Consider the following 27,479-nt stretch of genomic DNA (forward strand, 5'->3'; position numbering starts at 1 on the left):
CATTTTGAATTGCTGCAGCTTAAGAAGATCCAATATTCGGGGGCTGTGCATCACTGAGAAGGTTAGAAATAAATTACTATGATTTTGTGATATTAACCTTTGTAAAATAGGTTTGTTCGCCGACGGAAAAACCTGATGCGTCGCATCGAACAGTTGCAGAAAAAAAGTTGAAAGAGGTAAGGCCAGCTCTTTTTTAGTCCCGTTCAGTGGATTGCAGCGCAGTGTAAAGCATTCCAATCCGGAACAGCCCAGGTCCGTAACAGTTAAAACTGCAATGAAGTCTAGTCCAGTCAAGTAAAGTACAGTCTGTAACAGCTCACTGAGTCCAGTCCCGTCCATTCCAGAAGAGTCAAATGCTGTGGAGTCTAGCACAACGCAGTCTGAATCAGTCAAGTTGAGTACAATTTAGTGCAGATTTAGCAAATGGAACAGCTATCGAGCAGGTTATACATCAGAAACTCCTTGGGGTTACAGTTGATCAAGAACGAACTTTTAAGGAACATGTAGATAAACTTTATAAGAAGCTTAGCAAAAAACTTGGCCTACTGAAAAAGTTGTGTACTTATTTACACATTGAGGAAAGATTACTCTTCTATAATGCCCTTATTAAGCCGGTCATGATGTATGGTAGTATAGTTTGGACCTATTGTTCTAAGGAAGATCTCATGAGAGTGTTTCGGTGGCAGAAACTTGCAGCGCGAGTAATATTAGGTACAGGTATCAGATCAAGAACTGTGGAAAATTTTAAGAAACTAAATTGGATCCCATTCTTTGAGGAAGTCAAGATAAGAAAGTGCATGTTAATCTATAAGGCACTGCATGGGGAATCCCCTACGTATATTGAAAGTACTTTAACTACAAATCACTCCCTGCATGGTAGAGAGACCAGGCATGGCCAGTATAACCTAATCTGTCCCAAGTATCGAAATACTACTGAGGCAGGAAGGTCTTTCCAAGTTAGTAGTATTAAGTTATGGAATAGTCTACCAAATGAGCTTAGGAAACAACGTAGCATCTCCTCTTTTAGGAATGATTTGATGAATTATTTTATAAATTCTTATAGAGACATTGATTCTTTTGAAGCTGTATTATAATCTAGTTTTATTGTATTTATAATCTTTGAATAGTTACATTGTTCGACTAGTTAGTTCTATTTTTAATCTCTATGGCTTAGAATGTATTACTTACTAACTTTAGTTTTGAGGGCCACTGGTTTATCAGCGCAAGCTGTTTATGTGTATACCCTCTTTAAATAAAGTCGATCATGTATGTTACAGGTTTATGAGAGCCACGGGTTTATGAGAGTCCTGGGACCTCGGGATTAGATGCACGCTTCTGGGAAATATTTGACGCCTCTATAAGTTGTTCGGATTTACGGCTCGGTGAAACAATGGTCTTGAGCAAACTGGAAAATTTGCATAATGGCACTGAATATTTCTATATCGTCCTCCTCTTCGTCCTCTAGACTTAAATCATACTTAATGAAACATAACCGAAGTCTTCATTTAAGAAGATCTAAGGAAAACTTTCAATCAAAATCTTAATTGCAATCGAGAGCAAGACCTGCGTGGATGTGAATCCGATTCCGAAGATTCTGGGACGGAGATCGATGACTAGTTGGACAACTACTGAACTGAGCTTCATTGATTCCGTAAGCGTCTCGATATAAGCTCCATCAGAAAACGCCTGACAATGAAAGTTATTTCAGCAGCCATACGGAAAAGTGGGAGAGTTCCCTATAACAAAATTGACGAAAGGTTTTGAGTTTGAAGGCGATTCTAATCCCAGCGACAACGACAACAGTTGATTAAGGTGGCTCCTTTTAATAAATATTTGCAGATTTGTCATGATGGTTGAATAGCTGGGAAATTATTCAAACTTTTGTATAACAACACAAAATGAGATAAAAACAAAGAAATGTTTTAAGAAATTAAAAATTATCTTGATTATGCTTGCTAATGTGCTTTAGCGACGAGATCCAAGCATGTTCTCCTCTGTCCTTTCATTTATTGCTCTACAGTTTCTCTACATCAAATTTTTATCATAGTTAAATTCAAAACTTTCAAGCAAATGATTAGGTCTCAGTCCCCGTGACCATGACGTTTCCCATTTTATCCCCAGAGCCATACGCTTTTATTTCGTGACATATTAAATGGAATTTTTCTTCCTCCTCAGAAAATCCTTGAACAATATTATCTAATCGTTGAAATAAATCTTTCTTCTTTTTGTGTAACTTCTTCAGTTGAGATTTGACTACATCGTCTCTAAAGCTCACTTTCGTTTTAATTTGTCGTCTGTAATTTCCTTCGGAGCTAACATCTTTGCGCGTTTGGATGAGAGAACTTATTTTATCAAAGAAAGATTTTCTTCTGGTGTCGCTTGGTGTCTCATCTACCGATCTTAAGACCTCCCCTTTCCTTAAAGCTGTGATGGCCTTGCTGATTAAATCAAAATGAAGTGACCTGCTTCTCCTCGAATCTACTGAGGCAACATCTCCTGCTTTGGTCTCTTCCAACATGGTGGAAGTTTGTTGGAATTTCAACCGTGTCATAGCATCACTTACGAAATCAAGAAAAGCTCTCCTCTCCTCATTCCTCGGCCAGTCGTATGTACCCACTAGATCATATAGTTCACTTTGATTCACTGAATCCTTTGCCTCAAAAAGTGCTTCATTCATTATAGCGATGAAAAAATTCATGGATAGAATAGTAAGGCTAAATAGAATTAGCACAGCAAAGATTCTTCCAAATGTGTCATTCGCTTCTGCTAAAGCATTAATAGGCCTGGCTTTGACTCGACCCAGAGTAAGTTCGAGCTGAAAGTATGTCGCTTTTAGGATCGAGGAATAAAACTCCGATCCATTACCGAAAATTAAAACGCCAAAGTGTAGGAAAGCCACGAAAAGGATGAATAAATTGAAGCTGAATGATGAAAGAAGTTGCGTGGATGTACGTAGAGTTTTAGCGAACACTGCAATGTGAGAATTGAACCGAATAATCCTCAATAATTTGATACTGACGATAAAAATGAGAATTCCCAGCATTGCATTCTCTACTTCAAGCGCAACGATGGCTTCATGAAAGCTTACATTCGCATAAATGTTTTCTTGCAATTTCTGGATCTTTGTAGACACCCTGATCGTTTGTAAAATATACATTACTACGGCTAAAACGGAGAAAGTAATCTGAAAGAATTCAACCCAATTCCAGATGGAAATGAAATACCTACAGCCTAGCTTAAAAAGCCTGTAGCATTCTCGTCCGAGGTAAAACAGTATGAACACGATGAACAAAAGTATGCAGATCAGATAAAACTTATTTGATGTTGTTTCCGTCGAATACAAAGAAATAACATCAACCCTTGTAAAAGGCGCCTTGTACCCTGATGCTTCCACCTCATAGAAATACGTAGTAACAGTTAGAAGGTTGACCGATGGATTAAATGTGGTAAATTCCATCATAACAACTCTTGTCTGCTTGTCCAGCCAATAATAGCTCCTAAGGTTTTCAACGATGCTATATCCGGTGGAGGTATCGTATCCGAGGTCTGCAATAAATCCTCCTCCCGGATAGAATGAGAATTGTCCCCACTTTGGTGCTGTGTCAGCTTGCGCGGCATTTTGGTATCTCCATGGCTTCGGACAAAGTCGGAGTAGCTCGTCATTACTCGTAGAGTTATCGACAGGGTTCCATCCCGGTTTATGGAATGCAGTCTTGTCTTCGTTACTTTCCGAGTATCCTTCGTAGCATACCGGAAAGGTAGTTTTCATGTGATCCAAGACTTTACACGGGACTGAAAATGTATGGAATAGAAAAATTGAAAATTGATTAGTCTTGCCAGATTCAGGAAAGATCTTCTCGGAATTTTGTTTCCCTCAGGGTATCCCCAACTAAGCTCTTCCAGAAATCTATGAGCTTCAAATGTAATGTAATGTAATGATTTATTTCATGTCGAAAACGTGGGAAGTGCTTGCGCGATCTTCCGAGCCAGAGGCTCATGTTAAAAACGTTCGACAGGCTAAGAAATACGAGAATTATCCATATACAAGTCTTAAGAAAAACTTAAGAACATCTAAATTTAAGAAAAAAATATAAATATATATATGTAGATCTGATTATATAATATATTAGATTATATAATATATTTTATTCTATTAAGTTTCCCTAATTATGGCTGGTAAAAGAAACCAACTAAAAAAAGAAAATCAGCAGTTAAGGAATGAAATTGAAGATCTCAAGAAGCAACTGGATAAATTGACTGAGGAAATTGGACATCGACGTGAAGAAATCAATCATGATGCTGGCATCGAACATGGCGGCGACACTGTGGGCAAAGAACGATCAGTTGAGTTTGTTTCAGCTCAATGCGATGATTTTGAAGCGTTTAAAAAGTACGCATCGAAAGAACTGAAGCGTTTAAGCTCAAGGCTAAATGTAATTTCTGATACTTGCGATAGAATCTCGCAGTCAATTGATGGCTTCAAAATGTACAGCTACCAATTTAACATCAAAGTTATCGGTTTACCGTTGCTGGCAGCGAAAGAGACGACCGAGCAGACAGCTAACCTGTGTCTTCAACTATTTCATCAGATGGGAGTGAAAGATGTTTCGATAAATGACATTGACATTGCCCACCGAGTTCCATCAAGGAATCCCTCGAATCGACCAGACGCAATAGTTTGTAAATTTGTTAGAAGGATGGTAAAGGAAAAAATCATGGCGTCTAGGAAGACAATAAGGAACATAACAGCACAGCAACTAGGATTTTCTTCAGAGATTGATGTGAGTCACCTCAATATTTACGATCATCTGACACCTCGTCTACAAACCCTTCTGTATGAGGCAAAGAAGTTCAAAGAAGCCAACAGCTTCAAATTCTGCTGGGCGAAAAATGGTTCCGTATTTCTCAGGAAATCAGAGAATTCACCGATCCGCAAATTTGCAAATATGGAGGACCTAAACGCATTTACCCAAGGATAGAGATAAGTAACGCAGTGACAATATTATTGCTAGTTTTTAATATCTCACCTATGATATGATTTCAAACGCGCTTTAGATGCAAAAGCGAACCAGAAGATACAAAGAACAGGACCGAAATAGAAAGCTCTTTCTTAAAGAACTTCCATATTATAACTTCACTGGCAACTTAACTCTCTACCACGGGCAATTTAACAACTCTCTGATCCAAAATCAGCTACCAACTAAGAGACAACTCGAAAACCTAAATGGTTTGCATGATCTTGATCTTTTCAGACTAAACTCAAATCTTGATGACAGTTTAAATACCAACAATAACTTATTCAATCAACAAATCTACAGCCGTTATTATTCTCCGTATAATTTTAATAAAAACCTAAATACCCAAATAAGAGACGTGATGGAAACGAGCTTTTCGATTTTTCATAACAATATCATCAGTTTAAATCACAATCTCGAAAAACTCCAAACCAACTACTTATCAGAAATGGATTTTAAGTTTGATATTATTGGACTTACAGAAACGAAAATAACTAAAACGACTGTTAATATTAGCTTTGAAATTCCAGGTTACACTTTTGAATACGTAGCCACACCATTGGCGTCAGGAGGCGTCGCGCTTTTTATCAATGAAGACCTTAATTACACAGTGCTTGAAAGGGTCTCTTGCGAGGCGTTTCAAGCATTGTGGATAGAAATTTCCCATGAGAAACAAAAAAATGTCATATGTGGAATAATTTATCGTCAACACAACTCCCCAGATCAATTCATTGAATATTTTAATGATACAATCGAAAAGCTGGCTTCCACTGGGAAAACACTTTATTTAATGGGTGACTTTAACCTATGTCTTTTAAAGACGGAATCATCTTCATATAGTCAGGATTTCCTACTGGCGCTACAAAGTTTTTATCTTGTTCCAACTATTGACAAACCAACACGCGTACGTAATAACTCAGCCTCTCTTATTGATAATATTTTCGTTAATAATCCTGATCAAGTTCTAATTAGTGGAAACATTATTACCGATGTCTCTGATCATTTTTCTCAATTTTGTATTTTGAAATCTAAGCGAGACAAACCTATCAAGAAAACAATTAAAAAACGCGACTTCTCTCAATTCTCCTATGAGGAATTTAAAAATGATTTGTCCGCGATCGACTGGGATGCTATTATTGCCTCAAAAACAAATAATATTGATGAACTATTCTCATCTTTCTACAGAAAATTAAATTCAGTCGTGAATAACCATGCGCCTGTTAAAATTTTATCCAAACGTAAAATTAAACAACTTGCAAAACCGTGGATAACAAAAGGAATAAGGACATCAATAAAAATAAAGAACAAGCTATATGTTAATGGAATACATAGTAAATATAAATATTATAGAAATAAAATTACAAACCTTATTCGTTTGAGTAAAAAACGTTATTACTATGATTTCTTTGAGAAAAATACAAATAATATGAAAAAGACGTGGAAAGTAATAAATGAATTAATAAATAACCAAAGGACAAAAAGCAGAGTGTTAACGAAGCTGAAAGACCCAAGCAATAACAATCAAATAACACAAAATCCTTCCAGATTACCAAATATTCTAAATAAGCATTTTGCAAATGTTGGTAATTTACTAGCAAGTAAATTGCCAAAGAAAGATAACTATATGAGTTATCTTGGTAAATTGAAATCACCTGATTCTTCCTTCTTTTTCAAACCCATTACACCAGAAGAAGTTAAACAGGAAATATTATCCCTACCAAATAATAAATCCTGTGGCTTATACTCCTGCCCTACACAACTGCTTAAATCTTCTTGCAATATCATATCTCCAGTTCTTTCTTATATTTTCAATTTATCTGTTATCCTTGGTGTCTATCCTTCAAAACTTAAGATTTCTAAAATAACGCCAATATATAAAAGTGACGACGAGACCGACCCTTCAAACTATCGACCAATATCTCTTTTGTCTAATTTTAATAGGATTTTTGAAAAACTTTTGTACTTCCGGATGAAGGAATTTATTGACAAAAACAACCTATTGTACTCCTCACAGTATGGCTTTCGCAAGTCACATTCCACAGAGCATGCAGTACTTGATATTGTTGAAGATATACTACGTAATATGGATAAACGGTACTTCTCATGCGGTGTCTTTATTGACCTGAAAAAGGCATTTGATACGGTCAATCATGAAATATTACTCGATAAATTGAACTTTTACGGTTTCCGTGGATTGATAAATGACTGGTTTCAATCATATTTAAAAAATAGAACACAAACAATTCAGATTGGAGAGCATTTATCAACAAAACTTATCTCCCCCTGTGGTGTCCCCCAGGGATCAGTCCTTGGACCTCTTCTATTTTTACTTTACATAAATGACATTCACCTTTGTTCTGATAAACTAAAATTTTATCTCTTTGCGGATGATACTAATATACTTTATGCTGATAAGAATCTTAAGGCGATCGAGCAAACGGTTAATGTAGAGTTGAATAACGTACATGACTGGTTAACTACAAACAGGTTGACATTGAATACAAAAAAATCAAATTTCTTAATTTTTCGTCCTCATCAGAAAAAAATGCATTTTTCTCCACAAATAGGTATTTTAGATTGTGAGACAAACCGAAGAGTTAGTTTAGAGCAAAAAAGTTATATCAAATATCTAGGCGTTTTAATTGATCAAAATTTGTCATGGAAAAACCATGTTGACTCTGTTATCGTAAAAATAAGTAAAACAATAGGGATGATTGCAAAGCTGAGGTACTTCGTTCCCTCTACTATCCTTGTAAATATTTACAATTCATTAATTCTACCTTATATAACTTATGGACTCCTTGCCTGGGGCAATGCGTCAAATGCTTATTTAAACAAGATTTTAGTTCTTCAAAAGCGAGTTTTGCGCTTAATCTATTTCACCGATCGAAGAGAGCATGCCATCCCTTTATTTGCCAAAGCAAAAATTCTGCCTGTTACGTTCCTATATTATGAAGCCGTAAGTAAACTTATGTTTGACGTGCACAACCAGAGGGCTCCCATTAATATTTTGAAACTATTTACTAAAACATCTCATATTCATACCTACAATACTCGATCATCCAAATCGCAGCTCTTTAGTACAAAGTACTCTAGACTTAACCTACAAAAAAAGGCTTTCTCGCGTGTTGGTGTCAAAATTTGGAATAAGATACCGAAAGAATTCAAAACGTTATCAAAACATTCCTTTAATAAACAAATTAAAACGTCTTTATTTCAGTTACTAGATAATGAAGATTCTTATCTTGATGTTGAAAAGATCTCCTCTAAACTTAAGGACTGCATAATTAAAACAAATTGATCCGATTGCTTTCAGTACTAATGTATTTGCTTCTATACTTTATTGAACAACTATTGATGTATTTGCCAGCTATGCTTCTTTTTATAATTTAACAATATCTAATTATTTAGTTTTTAATTTTCTTTATATATTGTAAATAATGTTTGTTGATGATTGACCCGCCTCGAATAGCAAATTTGCTATCTGCGGGTCAACATAATCTAAATTATTTTGTAAGAAAAAGAAAAATAAAGTGTGTAAAATAAAGTGTGTGTAAAGATATGAATTTTATAAAATTAATATAAACTAGCCCAAAAGTAAATAAAAATATGAACATAGAAAGTTAAATACAGGTCATACATTTGCACCCTGTGAAATTGACATTATTCAGCCGAGCACGAAATTGTGCTATAGTACTCGAGGATTTGGTAACAGTTGGTAGTTGATTCCATATGTGGGAAATCAAGTATAAATCAGGTATATTCACATCCGCCTGCTTCTTTGGTCATCGCAAGAGATCAATATTCGAGTCAAGAATGCCTTTTAAAGTAATTCCTTATTATTGAAACAGATTGCTAGGAAATGAATATTAGGGCAAAGGAGTCGTTAATCTTTCCTAGTCGACAAGAAAGAATCAAAATCAAAATGGCTGCACTGAGGAAAAATTTGAAAGTTGTCTTTTGGAATCGCAAAACGCGGTCGTTGTCTGTTTTATCCATGTACTTTACATGGTACATGGTGCACATGAAAAATTTTATATTTGTATGGACCATAAATCTCTTGCAATGCAGTAATTAGCCACTAAGTTCATTGTCTCACTCTGTGTAAAATACATGACGTACATCGCACGTTAAACCTTATGTTGTGATCATGACGATAAGTCTTCCGCCATACAGCTGAAAAAAATTCAGCCATATGTTTGTAGCCACTACGTGAGTAGTGGTTTCATTGGGGGGATCAAACTGGTCTCAACAGACAGTTGCTTTCAAAATCGGAAAAACTGACGGCAAAACTTACTTGATTTCACTCTTAATTGCCTTACTCGCGCCATTCCTATCAGGAGAGAATGTTTATCACCTATGTACATGGTCTGATTTTCCTCTTGGCCATTGTACCATTTGCCCACAAACACGCTTGGAATAAAAACGTCGTTTAACCAGCTCCAAAACTCATTATCGTTCACTACCTGATAATGAAGTAAGAGAAAGTGACGTGTTCCTTAGATATGCGACAATGCCAATGAAAGCTATCATTTTTCGTAAAAAAAAATTATGGGGGAGTTAGCTAGTCCAAACTAGCTACACAGAAATTGAGCCACGAGTCTAAATAGGAAAACCATACTGCAAAGTTGACTCATCCCAAATTGCTCCCATCTTCCCTCTTCTTTGAAATATCAACGAAAGGAGGGAAGTGAAAGATGCACGCGTGGGATGAATTTTGGTAGTCTTCTGCGACCGCTCATAAATGTCAAAAGAGGACTGGGGAAAAGTCAAGTGCGCATGGTGAAAATTACGCTAGTAGGCACCAGGCCTCTTACTGGTTACCAAAAGCGATGCGGATAAAGACCACTTTTGTTGATAACGTACCAGAAGGTAACAATATGATTTTATGTGAAGGTGTAGTCTGATCGTCCGGGTGAGTGTAGTCCTGAGAAGGACTGTTGTCGGTGGCAGTGACTGACGTTTCGACAACCTGTGCGGAAGTCATCATCAGAGTCAAGTGAGTGATTGTTGTCAGTAGAATGTTCTTACTCCAGTTCGTGTGAAATGATCGGTTGGTTTTGCCGTGATGTTATTGGCTGTAAGACTCAAGTGACGTAAGTCGTTCGTGATTGGTCTGTTTCGGTCTGTCGGTAAAGCTAGGTTGTTCTTTTTCGGTCGTTTGTGATGTTTATGTCGTGAATGAGTCGTTTGTATGGGGCGGGTAGTTGTTGACATCTGTTTAGGGGAGTCTGTTCTAAGTTAGTAAACCAGCTTTCCAGAGTCAGTCGTTGAAAATAGTCAGTGCTGTAGGTTAGGCATTGCGCAGAGTCCCAGTCAATGTTGTGGTTGGTAAGTCGATGGTGTACTAACTTAGAACAGACTCCCCTACTAACTTAGAACAGTTTACTAACTTAGAACAGACTCCCCTAAACAGATGTCAACAACTACCCGCCCCATACAAACGACTCATTCACGACATAAACATCACAAACGACCGAAAAAGAACAACCTAGCTTTACCGACAGACCGAAACAGACCAATCACGAACGACTTACGTCACTTGAGTCTTACAGCCAATAACATCACGGCAAAACCAACCGATCATTTCACACGAACTGGAGTAAGAACATTCTACTGACAACAATCACTCACTTGACTCTGATGATGACTTCCGCACAGGTTGTCGAAACGTCAGTCACTGCCACCGACAACAGTCCTTCTCAGGACTACACTCACCCGGACGATCAGACTACACCTTCACATGTTACCCCCGGGTTCAAACCATTTACTGCAATATGATTTTAACCTACCCAAGGGGAACTTAACTAGATCGTCATTCGCATGTTAAAGAAAAGTTACAAACCTTTTAACTGGGCGAAATTTGCCTAAACTTACAATTTTTTAGCGAATACGGTCGAGTTTGACGCAAAAAATTGATGAAAAAACTACGGAAATTTTTTGGTATGAAATTAACTTACAGTGCTGAATCTTGATAATCCCTCGCGGATGGACTTTGTCATCAGAAATCGATGGTCATTTCTGTTACCATAACAAACCGCCATTAGCAGGAAAATGAAAATAAGGTAGAGAAAAACGTCCACAAAAAGCTGTGAAATGTTTTGTTTTTTGGCTTGATTCTTTCTCATCTTTTCCACCTTGGTTAACTCTAGTTTCCATAACCTTTGCTTCGAGGGGCCAATTTGAGGTTCCTCGAGACTTTCATATCCCTTTCCCTTGCTTGCTTTTCTTTTGGAAATAGCCGCCACAAACATCGCTATGAAGAAAACTTTGACAGGCTCAGTGACTGCTACATCCTGGCTGAACGTTATCAGCATTGAGGACAACCACTTTTCACTGATGCTCCTTCCCCACAGCAAACTGTAGAAGATTGAAAATGCCGCCGAAACTGCACATGCACAGAAGAGCAAAAACCAAGCAAGATATATCAGCAGGGTTGCTTTAGGAAAGTGACCAGTGCTGCTCTCAGACCTCTCAGCTCCTTTCTGAAACAGGAATACTATGAGAGTGTTAATCGGTGCCACAATTAATGCGCTTTCAATACCAATAATTACTTGTCTCCATGAAAATTTCAGTGGTCCGATTTGAATGATCTGTTCAGTGCCACCATCCAATTCATAGAACATCGCATTAGCGAGCATAGCCGTTAAGAGCACAGAAAGGCAGCATGATGCCCGCTGTACTCTCGTGAAGCAGCTTCTTATTGGCTTCGTTGCAACTGAAACCCAAATGTGTGACTCAGTGAGGCCTTTCCACCAACGGTTCGTAACTTCTTGATTGAAATCCAGTTGATTTGGTTTCAATTCAAAGGTACGCTCGATGCGGCCGTCTCCGCGCTCAAGGGCAAACCACTGATTAACTGTAAATATCCAGGAATTATTAAATTGTTTGTCTAAAATCACAATTTCTTCTAAAAACCACGAAGGACTCTCTCCAGAGTTATCATGACCGATGCGCACTCCTTGAATGGTTCCAAGAGGTTTGGTAACTTTAAGAACGAACACATCTGTGTTAGCTCGAGAAAATAACAAATTGTCTGCACCAGGCTCTTCTGGGCTGAGCTCAAGGATACCAGTGTTTTCACCAGTTCCGTAAATTTCTATTGCAACCCTGGAAGTTGTGCCAGAATTTCTCCAGACACCTGTAGAAATGATTATCTCGAATTCTTGCAAGTTGTTCGACGCCGAAGGCAATTGTATTGGCAGAACATTCTAGAAATACAAATGGAAGACATACATCAACATTTTAATAAACAAGCGCTCTTTGCTGAAAATAAGAACTCCTCCAGCCTAAAATTGGACAATTTCATTCATTTTACATTTTAAAGGTAAATATGGGCAGTTCCGCTGTTTTCTTTTTATATTTTTTCTTTTTTTCTTGCGGGGGAGGAGGGGGGGGAAGAAACTAGTTTTTAAAATAGCCTAAATAGTGTCAAAACTCTTGGCACGCCATATCGTTTTCCTTACCGGTTGTATCGATGTTCATAACCCTTCCCACTCGACTACAATGTTTCCTGTTTTCTATCTGACCTGCAACTGACTGATAGGCTATTTTGTTGTTGTTTTTGTTAGTTTTTGGAGGGGGAGTTACAAACTGAATAGGGAGCTCTGCAATCAAACGCCTTATTTTTTCAGGCAACGGGATATTCCTAGCACTTTTGTCACTCATCGTAGATAAATTTCTGTATAGAGTGTAGGGTCTTAGCCTGCGGAATGTTTTTTTTTTTGTTTTTGTTTTTTCTCATTCAATCAATCATTAGGGTGTCCTTTTGTGTTGCCGCTGCTTCTCGTCGTTCGTTAGTATTTTTTCGCTGGTCAGTTAGCTTCTGTTGTTTCTGTGTCACGTATCTTCGTTAATTAGTTTCTTTCGTAATATAGGCGCTAATTGCACTTTAAGTTAGCTAGTCGTTTTCGCATGTATAAATTAGTTTTTCTCAAGTTCAGAGTTTAGTCTTCCGTTAGTCATACAGTAGTTCGCTTTGAGCAGTTAATCCAGTTCACCTTATTTTCGCCTTTTGGCAGTTTTATATTCGTCCAGCAGTTTCGTAGAAATCGTAACAATGTAAGTATTGTCATTTCAAGTTTATTCAGTTCGTTCAGTGTATTTCTTTACTGTCACTTTTATTAGTCAATTGTTGTAATTTCGTATTCATTTATTGTTTTAAGTTTCAACCCACATAACGTCAACATCATTCGTACCCAATAAATACGTCTCCATCATCGTGGTGTTGTGAGGTTACGATTACTGCAGTTACATAGAGTATATCATATGGCTGTCAATGAATACAGGAATCCCAGCGAAACCTCAGTAGAAATTCCGGAGGGAACGCGAATGGGAACCCAGCAGGATCCCGGCGAGAACCCAGACGAGAGCCCGGTAGAATCTCGGCAAAAACTTGGACAGTAACCCGGCGGACCCGTTAGGATCCCGTGTGGGAACCTAGTGGAAACTAGTGTGATACCGGAGGCATGGAATCTAGAGCGGAAATTCTATGAAATAGAAAGAGGGAACGGATGTATTTGATCATACTCACATTTCTCTTGTCTTTTTTATCTGCTTTCCGGACGATAACAAGCACAACAATATAACAGAGAAAAAATACAGTTACTGTTACAATGACAGCAACATTTCCAGTCTCTCCATGTTTCTTGAATTCGATTAAGACCTTGTCGAAGTCGATTGGATTCGGTTTCACTAAAAGGCCTCCCCCAAACGAAGTTAAATGATTGCAAGAACAGTTGAGATATCCATTCAATTCTGCTGACAAAACCTGCGAGTAAATGCAGAAAAACTACTTTGTCACTGTTTTTCAGACTATGTAAGATGAATGTATGAGAAATCTGAAGAGTAGAGAATACATTAGGACAAAGCGTACCTGACAGCCGTCTGTTATCCACATTTCTCGCTCCTCCGACCAGTGCACGCAGTTCCCTTGGGTTACCCTCAGAGTATAGTTATAATCCGTTCTAGAGTCATAAACTGGCACCACTGATACATTTTCGCTTCGGGGTGGGGTGGCTGGTGGGTCCTTGACTTCGACGCAGGAGCGCTTTTCCCGTCCCTCTCCAAAACAAGATCTTTTACGCCTTTTCATGGGGATAACCAGGCTGGCATTGGAGCTCTTTACACCAAGAAAGTATTTCCCGGGACTCTTAGCTAAGAATTTGATAGGTTCAAGTGGACCGTATGAACACTGGGTTTCCTCCTCTTTTTTGTCATGCGCACGTGACGCCCAAACACACCTTGAGTACACAGACACAGTGGCGTTGAGTTCATGCACTTTTATGGTTGGCCGCTGGCCGTACCGCAAGTAAACAAACAGACTTACAGTGGATTCATGAGGAGTAATTTCCAGCTTTACCAGAGTATTTTCGAACTCAACATCTATCCCATGAAAACGTAGATTTTCATTTCTGGTAAAATACTGCGGATTCTCCGTAGCGATTTCTTGAGGCTGTAGTGATGTGACAATAATGATGTCGCTTGTGAGATTTGAAACTTTGATCACGTTACGGATTTCGTCTTTTAAGTCGAGAGCTAGGACTTCAGAGTTGACTCGCTTCTTTGTTCCGTCCCAAGTGTAAGGATTGAATGGAATTGACAACATCTGCCACAAATGAAACGTTTAATAATTAAAAGCTTAGCAATAAAAATCAATCGGGTGTAAAAAGTGATCAGATATTGGTTTTATTTTACCACACAGCGCTCTATAATTGGTCGAGTGAAACTGGTGCACCACCCTCTCCAAAAATCAGATTCTCGAAACTCGGTTATCTGCATCGTTTAGCTCTAGATTTACATTCTGAATAAAAGTCCGGTCGGTGCCCAAGACCACGAAGCAAAGATTTTCCCGACCGTCCCTCTCACAGTGTCAATACATACGTCTTTTTCGCCCATGAGATAACTCTGAGAATAACTATTACAAGCATGCTTACCTGAGTATCAATGTAACGTTTTCCAGTGACAATGGACTGCAATGATTGGCTGTCAGAAGGAAAAACAAATTTCCCGCCTGCTGCTTCGATCCTAAGCCCCGTAAGTTTCTCAAGGCTGTGGCGTCCTAATGTCATGGTCAGCTCCCTCGTTGCTATGGAAATCATGCCTTCATCTGGGACTCTTACAGCTAATACTGCGTCAGCAACTAAACTAATTACTTGCATTGTAGTCTTAACGAAGTTCACGCCCTGTAGAGAGAAGCACACACCAAGTTTATCAAATAAAAAAAAAACAGGATCTTAGTGATCGTATAAAATACACCTCTTAACCAATCCTAACTCAGAACCTTGTGAATGTTATCGGTTTCTCTTTCCAGTCTCATTCCTAGGTTCCTTGATAATTTCAGACCCTTTGTCTTAACCACATTTTTACGTCTTCTCTGATCTCCTACTGCACAGACCTACAGCAACAGAATATTTTTTGTTCTATATAATAAAAGAGCAAAATCTGTTGACGGTGACATCTCTGCGTCCATTTTCTAATAGATCACAATCAAGAACCAATCAAAACGCGTGTTTAGGTTAGCTTATCGTACAAAATATTATTGATTCCTCAGGCTTTCTTAACATAATACCTGCTCTTGAGGCCCAGAGCCGTAACCTCCTGACGCAATTACTGCTCCAGCTTTCAGTACACTGTTGAGACATGAGCCCAGGTTCTCTGCAGATTGGGTGACCAGGGGTATATCGACCACATCTTTTAACTTGGCGGTTCTCCAGAGAAGTGAAGTCATTGAGTGAAGAGAAGTCAAGGAGGATACCTTAAATTTCAAGTAGAGACGGTAATCGAAAATGTTAACAATATTTAGTATCAAGTTGATCATTGTTTTTAACAATTTCCTTACCAGAGTATTAGAAGACATTCTATCCGTAACCTGTAGAGCAGAACCAATTACAGACGAGCTTTGGAGAAGATCTGGAAGATTTCTCACTGGTAGAGAGATGATCTTTGCGATCAGGAAATCTTGAATCTGTGGACATAAAGAAAACATTTCCAAGTCATTATGCAAGTGTCATGAATCAATTACGACGTAGTCGTGTGGATTGAAATTCGCTCATCACCCCTCCCTTCTACCAAAAAGACAGACCCTCTTTTTAATAATGGTGATAATAATTAAAATTTTGACCACAATGGTAAAAGTAATCAGGATGAAAAAAATTGAATGATTTATGAAGCATACTTCATCTCAATATTAAGCTGACTTACTTTAGCCTTATTCTGAAAACTAATGGTCGTATCCTGTGAAACAGTCTGGAGGACAGAATTTGCAATTTGTGCAGCTTTACTCAAGTCTCCAGCTCGGATGACGTCGTTAAGTAAACTTTCATAAGCCATGAGGAGGCCGGAGATGTTTTCTGGCCTCGAACGCCCAGATGGCTTAACCTACAGAAAGTCAAACACGAATCAATCGACTGTAAAAGTGGAAAAGAAAAAAAACTACAGCAGAAACTAATCTAAACATATCTCAAACTCGATAAGAAGAGTCCTGTCTTTAGGGGGAATTTGAAAGAAATATCTCTTTCGCTTTAAAAAACATAAACTCACTGTGTATAATCTCTAAAATCTAGATGGGAGGTCCGGATACCCAAGAACCAATCGTACAAAACCTCATTCTTTTTTCACGCCCCTTTCTACTAAATGAATGCCTCGAACCCTCTTTATAACTAAGGAAATGGAAAATATGGGTTTTAAAGTCACAAAATGGAGAATTTGTGATGACGCCATAATTCAAATACGTCATTTTTTCTTTCTGATAACGTCATGACGAGAAGATGACGTCATAACCAAGAAAACTGAAAACATGAAGTCGTACCTGCACAGACAAATTTGCCACTGAAGCAGAGGCACCAACATCATCAGTGATTATGACCTTGACCTTTACATTGAAATTTTCCGACAGATTACCAGGCGGTAACCAAGAGCTGACCGTGTTGTTGTAGCCATGAAATAACATACTATACAGACCGTTCTCTAGTTGATATTGGAACTGGTAAGAGAGCGGGATGCTGTCACTCCTCCAGTTACTACACGTCAGCTTGAAGTCAGTTTCCAGTGAGATACCGCTGGAAGGAGCTATCGTGCATGTACCCCCTGTGGGCGCTGATGTAGTAGAAATGTCGTATGCGCCCATCCCTGGTACGCCGGCTGTAGTTTGAACAAATAAAGCCAGTCGGTAATTTGTTCCCTCAGAGAGAGAACCTTGTTTGATGACGATGTTACTTGAACCGAGTGGTGTGTTTGCAATAAGCTGTAAATGTTGTCTTCTTTTCCAGATGTCGTTGTTTGTAGCTGAGGAGGCTTGTTCATAAAGTATCCACTTATACGAAGAGATATTAGAGCACAGGGACCCCTGGCATTGTGACTGAATACTGAGTTTAACCGATGGAACTATTTTAAGTCCACAGTTTACCAGGCATCTGAAAAAGACAAAGGCACAACATAATGACGAATAACCAGCGAGTAAGCAATGGTCCTTAGTTCAGGTGCATGACGAAACGCTTGTCAAGTATGGTAAAGTTGATCGTCAATAAACGATTTCACTTGCTTTCTCTGAAGAAGAAAAACTTTGAAAGCTGCTCAGTTTAATTTCATGGACAATACAATAATAATGGCCTGGAAGACTGGGGAGGTCGGAGGACTTTAACGGGGAGGATGACATAATTTTGGGGGATGGGAGGGGGGCATCAATCATCTCTTACAGATAATTAAAGGGAGGGGAACTATAGAGAATTGACTGCGATGAGGGGGGATCATTAATATGCTATTGAGCTTAGGAGAATCTTATTGTAACACAAACAAAATCCTCCCCCCGCCTGAACACCACGAAACAACTCGCTTACCGTTGAGTTATCTCAGGTGGGTCTCCTTTCACCAAATGAATAATTTGATATACGCGTGAGCTGCGATAGTCTTTAGAGACAACCAGTTTAACCACGTATGTCCTGTTGAGGAGCAGTGGTGCTGTGTTAAAGGTAATTTCTGCTCCAAAATCGTTCCCAGCATAACGAATAATTGACTCATCAAGTCCTGTAAGAGAATCATTTGTAGCTGTCTGCAGGCCGGTGTAATTGCCTGTGATCTCACCATAAAACCAGGTAAAGTTCATTCCTGAGTGATCCCCGATGCCAACATCCGGGTCATATGAAAGCGACGCATTCATCGTGATGTTTTCGTTATGACCTCGGATGACCTCAATGCCTCCGTAGATGAATGCGACGAGATCGGGTTTTCTTTTGCACAACTTCCCATCTAAAAAAAGGAAAGTAAAATACCTTTAAGGTCAATCAGAACTCAAAGTAAAAACAACCAAATTTACTAAAACGCGGGAAAACGCGGGTGACAAAATTATGAGTAGATTTAGTTTTACATCTGATTGGTTGAAAGGGTGGCGCCGTTTTTTTCTGGACCAATCATGAAGCGAAGTAAGGCAAAACCAATGCAATCTCAGATTACTTTCAATTGAAAAGTGCTCTAGCGACACTCGTTCGAAAAAATCACCTATTCCAAATTGGTTTAGAAATAATATTACACCCGTGACTTTAGTTCTTTTGTTTTGAACCTGTGCTTCTATCGATGCCCCCCTCCCTTCCCACACACAAGGGCCACAATCAGTGTATGTAAAGATGCTATCGATGTAGGCCTTTTTGCGCCGGCGAACTTGACTTAACTTGTAAATATTTCGGCTTATTGCAAAAGTGTGAGTCACAACACGAGTGATCACAGCATATATCTTCGTTTTCCTTCATAATCTGATCACATGACGGACCAACGTCTTTGCATAAATTGCTAGAGGTGCAATTCATGTGCAGACTTTCAATGCTTGAATTAGATCGAAAATAGACCCAGGCACATCGGTCGTCACTCGGTTCACAAACTCTTTGTTTCAAGTTATTTCCACTACAATTGACCAACAATCCTTGGCATAAGGATTCATAACACCAGAGGGGCTGGACTGTGAGACAAAGGAAATTACGCGAGTCAAAGTTTGCTCCTGGTGTATAAAATGAACAGTACCATTTTGAATCTTCCTAAGAATCAACACTGATAACTGCTCGTCTTTGCGACCTTTCTTGAAGTGTTAGGTCTGAGAACTAACCATCCTAAATAAGGGTTTCTTTTTATTACCATACCTGTCTTCTTTAATCTGTATTGAAAATCCGGAAAATCTCCCTGTTCATCAACTGCAGGGGCGCAGTGGCTTCATGGTATAGGCCCTGAACCTGGGATTGAGGGATTCTATTTCGAATAATCGACAGCCAAGTGCGAAGTCATTGTGTATCGTCACACTTTTGTTCTTGGGAAAGACACGTTACTCTCACCCTGCCTCTCTCAACCCACTATCAACATTTGCCAGCGAGCTGTCAGGTAAACCTGACGAAATGCGAGCGGAAAGGACATGGCCTGCGATAAGACAACATCCTTTCTATAGGAGTAGCACTCGCGTGTCGTACTCCGCTTGTAGTGCGATAATTGAGACAGACGCTTCTAGTGTTTACACATTCGCTAACGCCCAGACTTCCCTTTTTATATGTTTAAGAGCATTTAACGCGTAAATACACCTACCTTGGTTGATACTACTTCCAAGCATCGATTCCGAAACAGTGGCACAAGATGATGTGATGTTGAAAGTTAGACTTTCTGACGTAAAATTCTGTTTCACGATTGCCAATGCAATCAATGGTGTTGTCTGGGAGGCGGTGACCGGAACAGTTTGATTGACGGTAGGCGTAAAGGATTGAAAAGTCTGATTGACAGTGGTTGTGGTGATTGCAAAGGTTTGATTGACAGCTAATGTATTATGAATTGTCACTTGATAAGACGTTCTTGTAATCGTTGGATTAAGTATTGTGCCTGGTATTGGTAATTCAGAATTTGGTAATGCATTGTCCAAGGGCGTCGTAGATGATGTTGGCGATAGTTTTGCTGATGTTAACATAGCAGTTGATGAACCTGTTAAATTTTAAAAAGTCCTCTTAGCAGTGTTTCTCGTTTGTTTAACTAAATAAAACCCACAAGTTAGTAACCGTTGCCGAGCTATATTTGTCGTTTGAATCACACATAAACTTGGAAGTGATACCCGCAAAACATACATGCAGACAAAAGAAGAAGGAAAAATTAACATCTCTGGATGTCAGCTTACTTGAGCTTGCCAATGATGGTTTGTTGTAATCCTTTACTTGAGATATGTTGTACAAAGAGAGTGCATCCTTGAAAATCCAAACTTGGGACAATCTTCCCTTGAACAGGTAACCAAGCCACAAAGAAGACTCTGTTGCTAATTTTTGAATTCCTTTTGCTGTTGAGTTTGCCACTTCTACTCCATCCACGTAAAGTGTTGCCACTTGACTGTCATTGTCATATGCCCCAGTGATGTGACTCCATTTATTCAGTAGCAAGTTGTATTTACTTCTCACGGAGTACTTCGTGGTGCGATCAAGAGAGTTAACGTGGAAGACTGGGCGATAATTTTCGAGTACTAAACTCACTCCGTAGTTAGAGTTCTTCCAGTAGGAAAGAATTTCTCCATCTCTGCCTCGTGGAAAAACCCAGACGAGAAGAGTGATCGAGGATCTAAAAGTAAGATAAAGAGATCGCAATACATGAAGGATTTTACATCGCTTCGAAGGGTCATATGTATTATTAGTTTTTCATTCGATTTGAAGTATTCTTTACATGAGAGTTGCTATGACGGGTGCCAGTTTGCACGTCAACACGGCTCATTTCGCGACTGTGTCATCTCCCTCCTAGCTTGATGACAGTGGTTCAGGAATCTTTACCCAGGGATAAATTCATCGTTCTTTCGGTTCAGTAAAGAGTCTATTTGTCAGACACCAGGATAGCAATGAGTCAGGACACTGAATTCCTAAAGAAATCCAGCCCTTTATTTCATAAGTTAGTTTTAGACCTAGAGTATCTTGTCATGCATCTGGAAACAATGTTACAAGAACCTTCTTAATAGAAGGTGACGCGCTAGCCGTCAGTGAACAACCCACGGTGGACTCCGGATAAAAAGATTCAATTCCCCCCTCCCCCCCCCCCAGCCGGATCATTGGGTTGAATTCTTGGGCAAAACACTTTACACTTGCCTCTGTCCATTCACGATTGTATATGGGGGGGGACCAGATAGCTGTCAGGGAAATCTAAGGAGAGGGTAGCCTGCGATGAATAAAGGCTGATAGTTTCGAAAGAAACTGTTTGGGGCTGCGTCGTTGGGAGCAACGAAATAATTTGGATATATCAACAAAGTTGAAATGGTAAATTGGCCACCGTAACGATTACAAAAGCTGACGTTTCGAGCGTTAGCCCTTCGTCGGAGCGAAGGACGAAGGGCTAACGCTCGAAACGTCAGCTTTTGTAATCATTACGGTGGCCAATTTACCATTTCAACTTTGTTGATATATCCAAATTATAGCCTGCGATGGACTAGTATCCCATTCCGCAGGGGAGAGGGGGAGGGGGTAGAGAAACAAACCCCCCACAAGCTCGGTAGGGTTTGGCAGATATCCTCTAAGCCTTACAATACCTTTTTGAATAAACATTACATGACAAAACACTTCATTTACCTTGTATTCAAATTATATGATGCGTTAAGATATATATAACTTGGTGGTGAGCGTGCTCCGGTGAACTGATATGACCCACCAACTTCGCCATAGAGCCCCAGAGCAGGCTGTGCATTGGAGATGGTCCCTGCTGGATTGTTGGACGAACTGAAATCATTTGCTTCACTTGACGAATTCAGAGGATAGTATCCAACAGGATGTGGCAATCCTGCAGTGACAGACACGAATGCATTCAATTAAAAATTTTTTATTCTGATTGGCTACGGATCTATGTCCAGATAAATAGCGAGTAGAATGAGCAACCTAACAATGGGCGGTTGGAAGCAAAATAAAGTTGAAACATTTGCCTGTTTTGTTGTTAATTTTCAAAATACTAATTTTTTTATAATATATATACTAAAACAATTTTAACTCGCCTTCATTCAAGATTCTTCCCTAATGGCGGCTCCAGAAACTAAAACTAAATTAATAATCATAATAATTTACATTTATATAGCGCAGACCTCTATATGAATATATACAGTCGCGCTTCACAATATCGTAAGATAGAATTATGGCAAAAGTAACTAAGATATAAGAACCTATTGGAACCTACGAGTCTATGCACTCAAAGAGAACAATAGCCAAGCTAAGTGAATAAGAAACATGAGTAAAAATAAAAATCTATTTGAAAGCTACGTTAAAAAAATAAGTTTTCATAGCAGTCTTGAAAGTGTCCAACGTCTTTATGTTACGAATTGTCGAAGGTAATGCATTCCAAAGATGAGGCGCAGCTGATTGGAAGGCACGGTCACCAAGGGTTGGATGTGTCCTGGTGCTTGATAATTCGAGTAATAAAGATCTGTTTGACCTAAGAGAGTACCTGGATCGTTTTTGATGCTAATTAAATCAGTCAAATAGTTAGGGGCTAGACCATATAAACAGTTAAATGTCAAAAGGAGAATCTTAAACTTTATACGGTAACTAATCGGGAGCCAATGAAGGTGGAAAAGTAATGGCGTAACATGGCAGTATTTTGGTGATCCAGTGACCAACCGAGCTGCGGCATTCTGTATCCGTTGGAATTTCATGATATGTGAATTCGGGAGGCCATCTAGTAGACTGTTACAATAATCGATTCTACTGGTTATAAAAGCATGAACTAAAATTTGAACTAAAAGATGATGAACTAAAAGATGAACTAAAAGATGGAGTTGTAAACACCAAACTTTAAAGTAAAGCTAAGAAAAGAAAAAAGTGAACGAATGACACTTGCATCCTCATGGGGACTCAGAATATTTTCTTTGTCTCACCCTCGTGACAAAACGAAAAACATCTTTCTCTGTTTTTTTACCGAGCTTAAAACTAACCATCTTTCTTATTCTATTTACAAGGCACTTACATTAGCTACCGGGTTTTTTGGCTGCCCTTGATCATTATGAGATCGATTTTAGGCTGTCAGAACCAACCACTTCCACTCACGAGCGAAAAATAGGCGTTGAAAATCTAACTCTATTAAGGTGGCTGAACACAGTTTTCGCGCGCGAACAAGGATTGCAAAAAACAAACATGCCATCAATAGAGCGGTCATTTTATTTACTCAACACGTTTCCGCACGGAAATTTCTGACAATTCTTTATCCTTTTTAGACATCAAAGTTTCAATTGAAGGCAATGGTTTATGCCCTAGTTTGTATTATAAACCTACAGACTCACATAATTACTTGTTGTATTCGTCTTCACATTCATCTCACGTTAAGAATTCCATTCCTTTTTCTCAGTTTCTAAGACTTCGTCTTTTATGTAGTGATAACTCTGATTTCCACCACAAATCAGAGTCAATGTGCCAGTTTTTCGATAAACGCGGTTACCCTGATTCTATCGTTCAAGCGGGTTACCACCGCGCCCAACTTATTGATCGACATTCAGCACTACAAACGTCACAAAAGGAAGATTCCGACCGCATTCCATTCCCTCTCACGTTTCACCCTCACAACCACTCAGTTAAATCCATCATTCTTAATAACTTTAAATTACTTCAAAATGATCCAAAGACAAGCACTATCTTTTCGCAGCCTCCGCTCATTTCATTCAAACGCGACAAAAATATAGGCAATTTTTTGGTCAGAAGTTCTTTTCAGACTAATGACCAACCAGGCACTTTTAAATGCGCTCGTGCACGATGCAAAATGTGTCCTTTCATTCACAACACTGAGAAAATATCCGGACCCAAACGATCCATTAAGATCACCGATCGCTTCACGTGCACCTCCGCCAATGTAATCTACATTGGAACAGGCAGAAGACTAGGTGACCGATTCCGAGAACACCTTCGCGACGTGGAGAGGAATGACAAGGGCACATTGAAACTAGTCGCAAGACATTTTAATTTACCTAATCATTCTAAGCAACATATGACAATCTGCGGTCTTACACTTAGGTAGCAAGGAAAGCCGTAAAACTCTTGAACAAAAGCTTATCTTTCAAACCGGCAGTCTAAATTCCACAGGTATCAACGAACGCTTTTCATTCCACTAATTTATTCGTGTTTTTCTCGTTGCCATGTTCCCACCAATCACATAGCTCCATTTTCTGCCTTTAAAAGCACACACAACCCACAATTCCTCTATTCGCTCCGACGTAGGGCTAACGCTCGAAACGTCAGCTTTCATAATCGTAACGGTGGCCAATTTATTATTTCAACTTTGTTGATATATTGAAATTATTTCGTTACCCCCACCGACGCAGCCCCCAACAGGTTCTTTAGAAACTATCAGCCTTTATTCATTTTTCTCTATAGTTGGCGCAGTGCATTGAGGGCTTTAATCTTTTTTTACAAAGACATGTAAAAAAAGTTAACGGTACAAAGCAATTCTCAGCTTTTTCGTCGTTACTGAAAGAACCCAGTTAAATGCAGCGCATGCGTAATAAGTCAAAAAATTGCGATTGAATGGAGAATTTCTTTCCCTGAAATATACCTATTTCTTGAGAACCACTCATTAGAATTTCACGAAATTTGGCACGAAAATACTTTAGAAAATAAGTAATTGGAGTATTGGAAAAATTAATTTTTAACAAAGGAAATTCTAGATAATCGAGTGAACCTTCAATAAGGAATAATTTATGATCTCTGTTAAATTGTTAGCAAAATGGTGTTAACTTGTGAGCATCGTTACAAGCTCGCTGCATGCAAATTATAACGAAAATCTAATGACTAGATTTTCTACAAATAAACAAAACCCATTTTAAAGGCCTGTTTATATTTATTCATGTCTCCATGGCAACGGCACATACGTCAGCTTAACTATCAAAAAAACAAAGTTTGTGTTGTTAACTTGCTTGCGGACAGTTTTGGCGACCGAGAGACAAAGGGTGTTAGAGAAAGTGGTGAAAGAAACACAGGTACCAAAAACTCTGTTCAGCCACCTAAATGGAAACGACTAATCTTAACTTTGTGTACTGCTACGAATAAATTACACAACTTTTTTGTGCTGGCACATTCCACACGCGGGCGAAAAAAATTGTTAGAAAGACAAACAACGACGCACAAAAGGAGAAACAAAGGAAAACTGAAGATGTTGAGGATTTAGCGTTTGGATCTTAAACCTGGTATAATGATTTAGCGTTTGGATCTTAAACCTGGTATAATGATTCTGGAGTTGAATGTTGATGTCATTCTTCGTATCACTATGTCCACACTCTTTCACGAATTTCCGGCCTTGGAAAGGTCAGTTTAAAGGTGAAAGGGTCTCTATCATTCTCGGTCCTTAGTATGAAGTACAGTATAGTTGAATCTCCAGTAAATAATCTTAAAATGAAAAGAAATCTACATAAAAACAGACAAACAACCAACAAAAAATGGCATAACAAGTCAAAACCCTGCGAGCCTTCAACCTGATCAAATATTTGTAAACGTTCTTTGCCTTACCTTCAGAGCTGGCCAAAAATCCCAAGATCAGCAGAGTAACTCGTTGCATCTGTAAGACAAGAATTCACAAAAATACAAATACTGTTAAAAGCCTATAAGGAATAAATCATGTAATCATGAATTAAAAATAACACCGTAATTATATCATGCTATCATGCCGTGGATAGAGTTACAAAGCACCTCGGTCATGCAATGAACATTTTGGATGCATTTTAAACGTTATCTTACTCAAGGTTTTATCGATTGAATATTGCAAGGAAAGATAAGATTCAGTGTTGGGACTTTATCCTTTATAATTTGAGGTTTTTAGAATTTGAGCCTTAAAATTATCAAGTTAATTAACTAAGGTTAATCATGTCCCATAGAAATTATATATTACGTGAAACATGTCAACATGAATTATCTAACCAGCTGGAAAATGTCTGCATTAGTTTTCCATAGATTTGCAATAGCGAGCCTATTAACCAGCTATACTTTGTGCTTTTCTATAGGGCTACACTTTCTGCTAAATTCGGGGTGGTTCGAATATTGATAGTTTCTGATACGAAACTGTATGTGCCTGTATTGTAGCCCTACCATATGAATTTTGGTTATAGTAATATAAACATAAACAAAAAACTCGACTTTTTGGTAACGATTTTAGCAATGAAAAGCCTGTATGATGATAAATAGAGAAAATATTTTTATTCTTTATATTTTTATTTTATTCATAGTTCTTTTTCCAAAAAACATGTTCACCCCTTTTCTGTTCGCTATTACGAAAGAAGTTCGGTTAAGTGTTTTCGGTTACCTGTCAACTTTACATTAAATATTCATGCAGCCAGCTTTTCCCCACCTTTATTTTACTATTTCAATAATACCGAATAAACTATCAGTGACCCAAAGCTGAAATATAAATCAGAAGTTAACTAAGAGGGCTATTTTCAGCCGGTTGTAGACAGCAGTATCTACAATAAAAACCGATGTCTACTTTTTGGACTGATCACTTTGTTTGTAAGAGAGATTTTTATTCGCATTTCAGAGAGAGAGAGAGAGAGGGGGGGTGGAGAGAGAGAGAGAAAGAAGTAATTGTGAATTCAGCTGCTCGCACTTTATTGCCCTAGCTAAAATGGGCGAAATATTGAAACTATAAGCTCTGTAAACTGTTCGTTTATGACAGATTTTATGACAACACCTTTCACTCAACCTTTTGTCGGTTTTTACCGAGAGGCAGGTCTTTGTGATGTAAAAGAATTATCGGCTTATTGAACTAGAAACAGGCCGTTCAACTTAACGGATATTATAAATTATGATCAACTCTAACGAGCTAAATCTTTTGCCAAAGATTTGCGTTCATAAATGACTTGCAGCGAGGCAGTGGAAAATATATTTTGCCACAAAGGTAACAGAACACGCGATTTCTCGTTATTTGTTCTTTCATAATTTTTAAGATAACTCACGTTCGTGTTCTTCAACTGCTCTTTATACTTACCCTATAAACCTTTACCATGCTGGTAGAACTGAATTCATTGAGATACGTTTCCATATACTTGAGTGCGAGAATGTCTTTTATCTACCAAGGCTCACCAAACTACCACTTAGTCACACCTGTTTGCTCGCATAATACTCATTAAAAGTCCGATTCTTTTCTAAAAGCCTACCGCGTTTTTCCACCTGCAAATCAACATAATTTAGACACGTAACTTAATATTCGCTTCTCTGACAAACTTCAAAACTGAGTCGATTAAAGAAACAAAAATTGTTTTTCGAGGAACTGGGTCCAGGGTTTTGTCATTTTTGACATGATCAGAACAGGACCTGGCATAGCTCTTAAATTGTAGCTCGCTAGCTGTAAGAGGCCTTAAAAGTTGATTAAAATTTATCAATGTATTTGTAATTTAACTTACAACACCTGACACCAGGCACGTACCAAAACATATCAAAATGAAGACGATATTCAAAGTCGTAAGAGCCTCATTGGAAGGTAATCTTGTTTTTCATTTCAATGAAATACAATTTG

At 38.5% G+C, this 27,479-nt stretch overlaps 1 protein-coding gene across 1 annotated transcript; it reads right to left on the minus strand.

The window, feature by feature from the left end:
- Nucleotides 1–1,016: 1,016 nt before the first annotated feature.
- LOC111327445 (polycystin-1-like protein 2) lies at nucleotides 1,017–27,108 on the minus strand. Its single transcript, XM_022931634.2, has 16 exons — nucleotides 26,952–27,108; nucleotides 25,481–25,529; nucleotides 21,575–21,782; nucleotides 20,152–20,582; nucleotides 19,575–19,961; nucleotides 17,852–18,260; nucleotides 16,825–17,428; nucleotides 16,218–16,394; nucleotides 15,856–15,981; nucleotides 15,586–15,771; nucleotides 14,951–15,199; nucleotides 13,891–14,622; nucleotides 13,549–13,785; nucleotides 10,976–12,226; nucleotides 9,313–9,481; nucleotides 1,017–3,792 (listed from the first exon to the last, which is right to left on the minus strand). Exons 1-16 carry the CDS (start codon nucleotides 27,003–27,005, stop codon nucleotides 2,075–2,077), a joined length of 6,987 nt encoding a protein of 2,328 aa, XP_022787369.2. The 5' UTR covers nucleotides 27,006–27,108; the 3' UTR covers nucleotides 1,017–2,074.
- Between the last annotated feature and the right edge of the window lie 371 nt (nucleotides 27,109–27,479).

The sequence above is a fragment of the Stylophora pistillata genome, chromosome 12 (assembly GCF_964205215.1).
Source record: "Stylophora pistillata chromosome 12, jaStyPist1.2, whole genome shotgun sequence".
Taxonomy (NCBI): Eukaryota; Metazoa; Cnidaria; class Anthozoa; order Scleractinia; family Pocilloporidae; genus Stylophora; species Stylophora pistillata.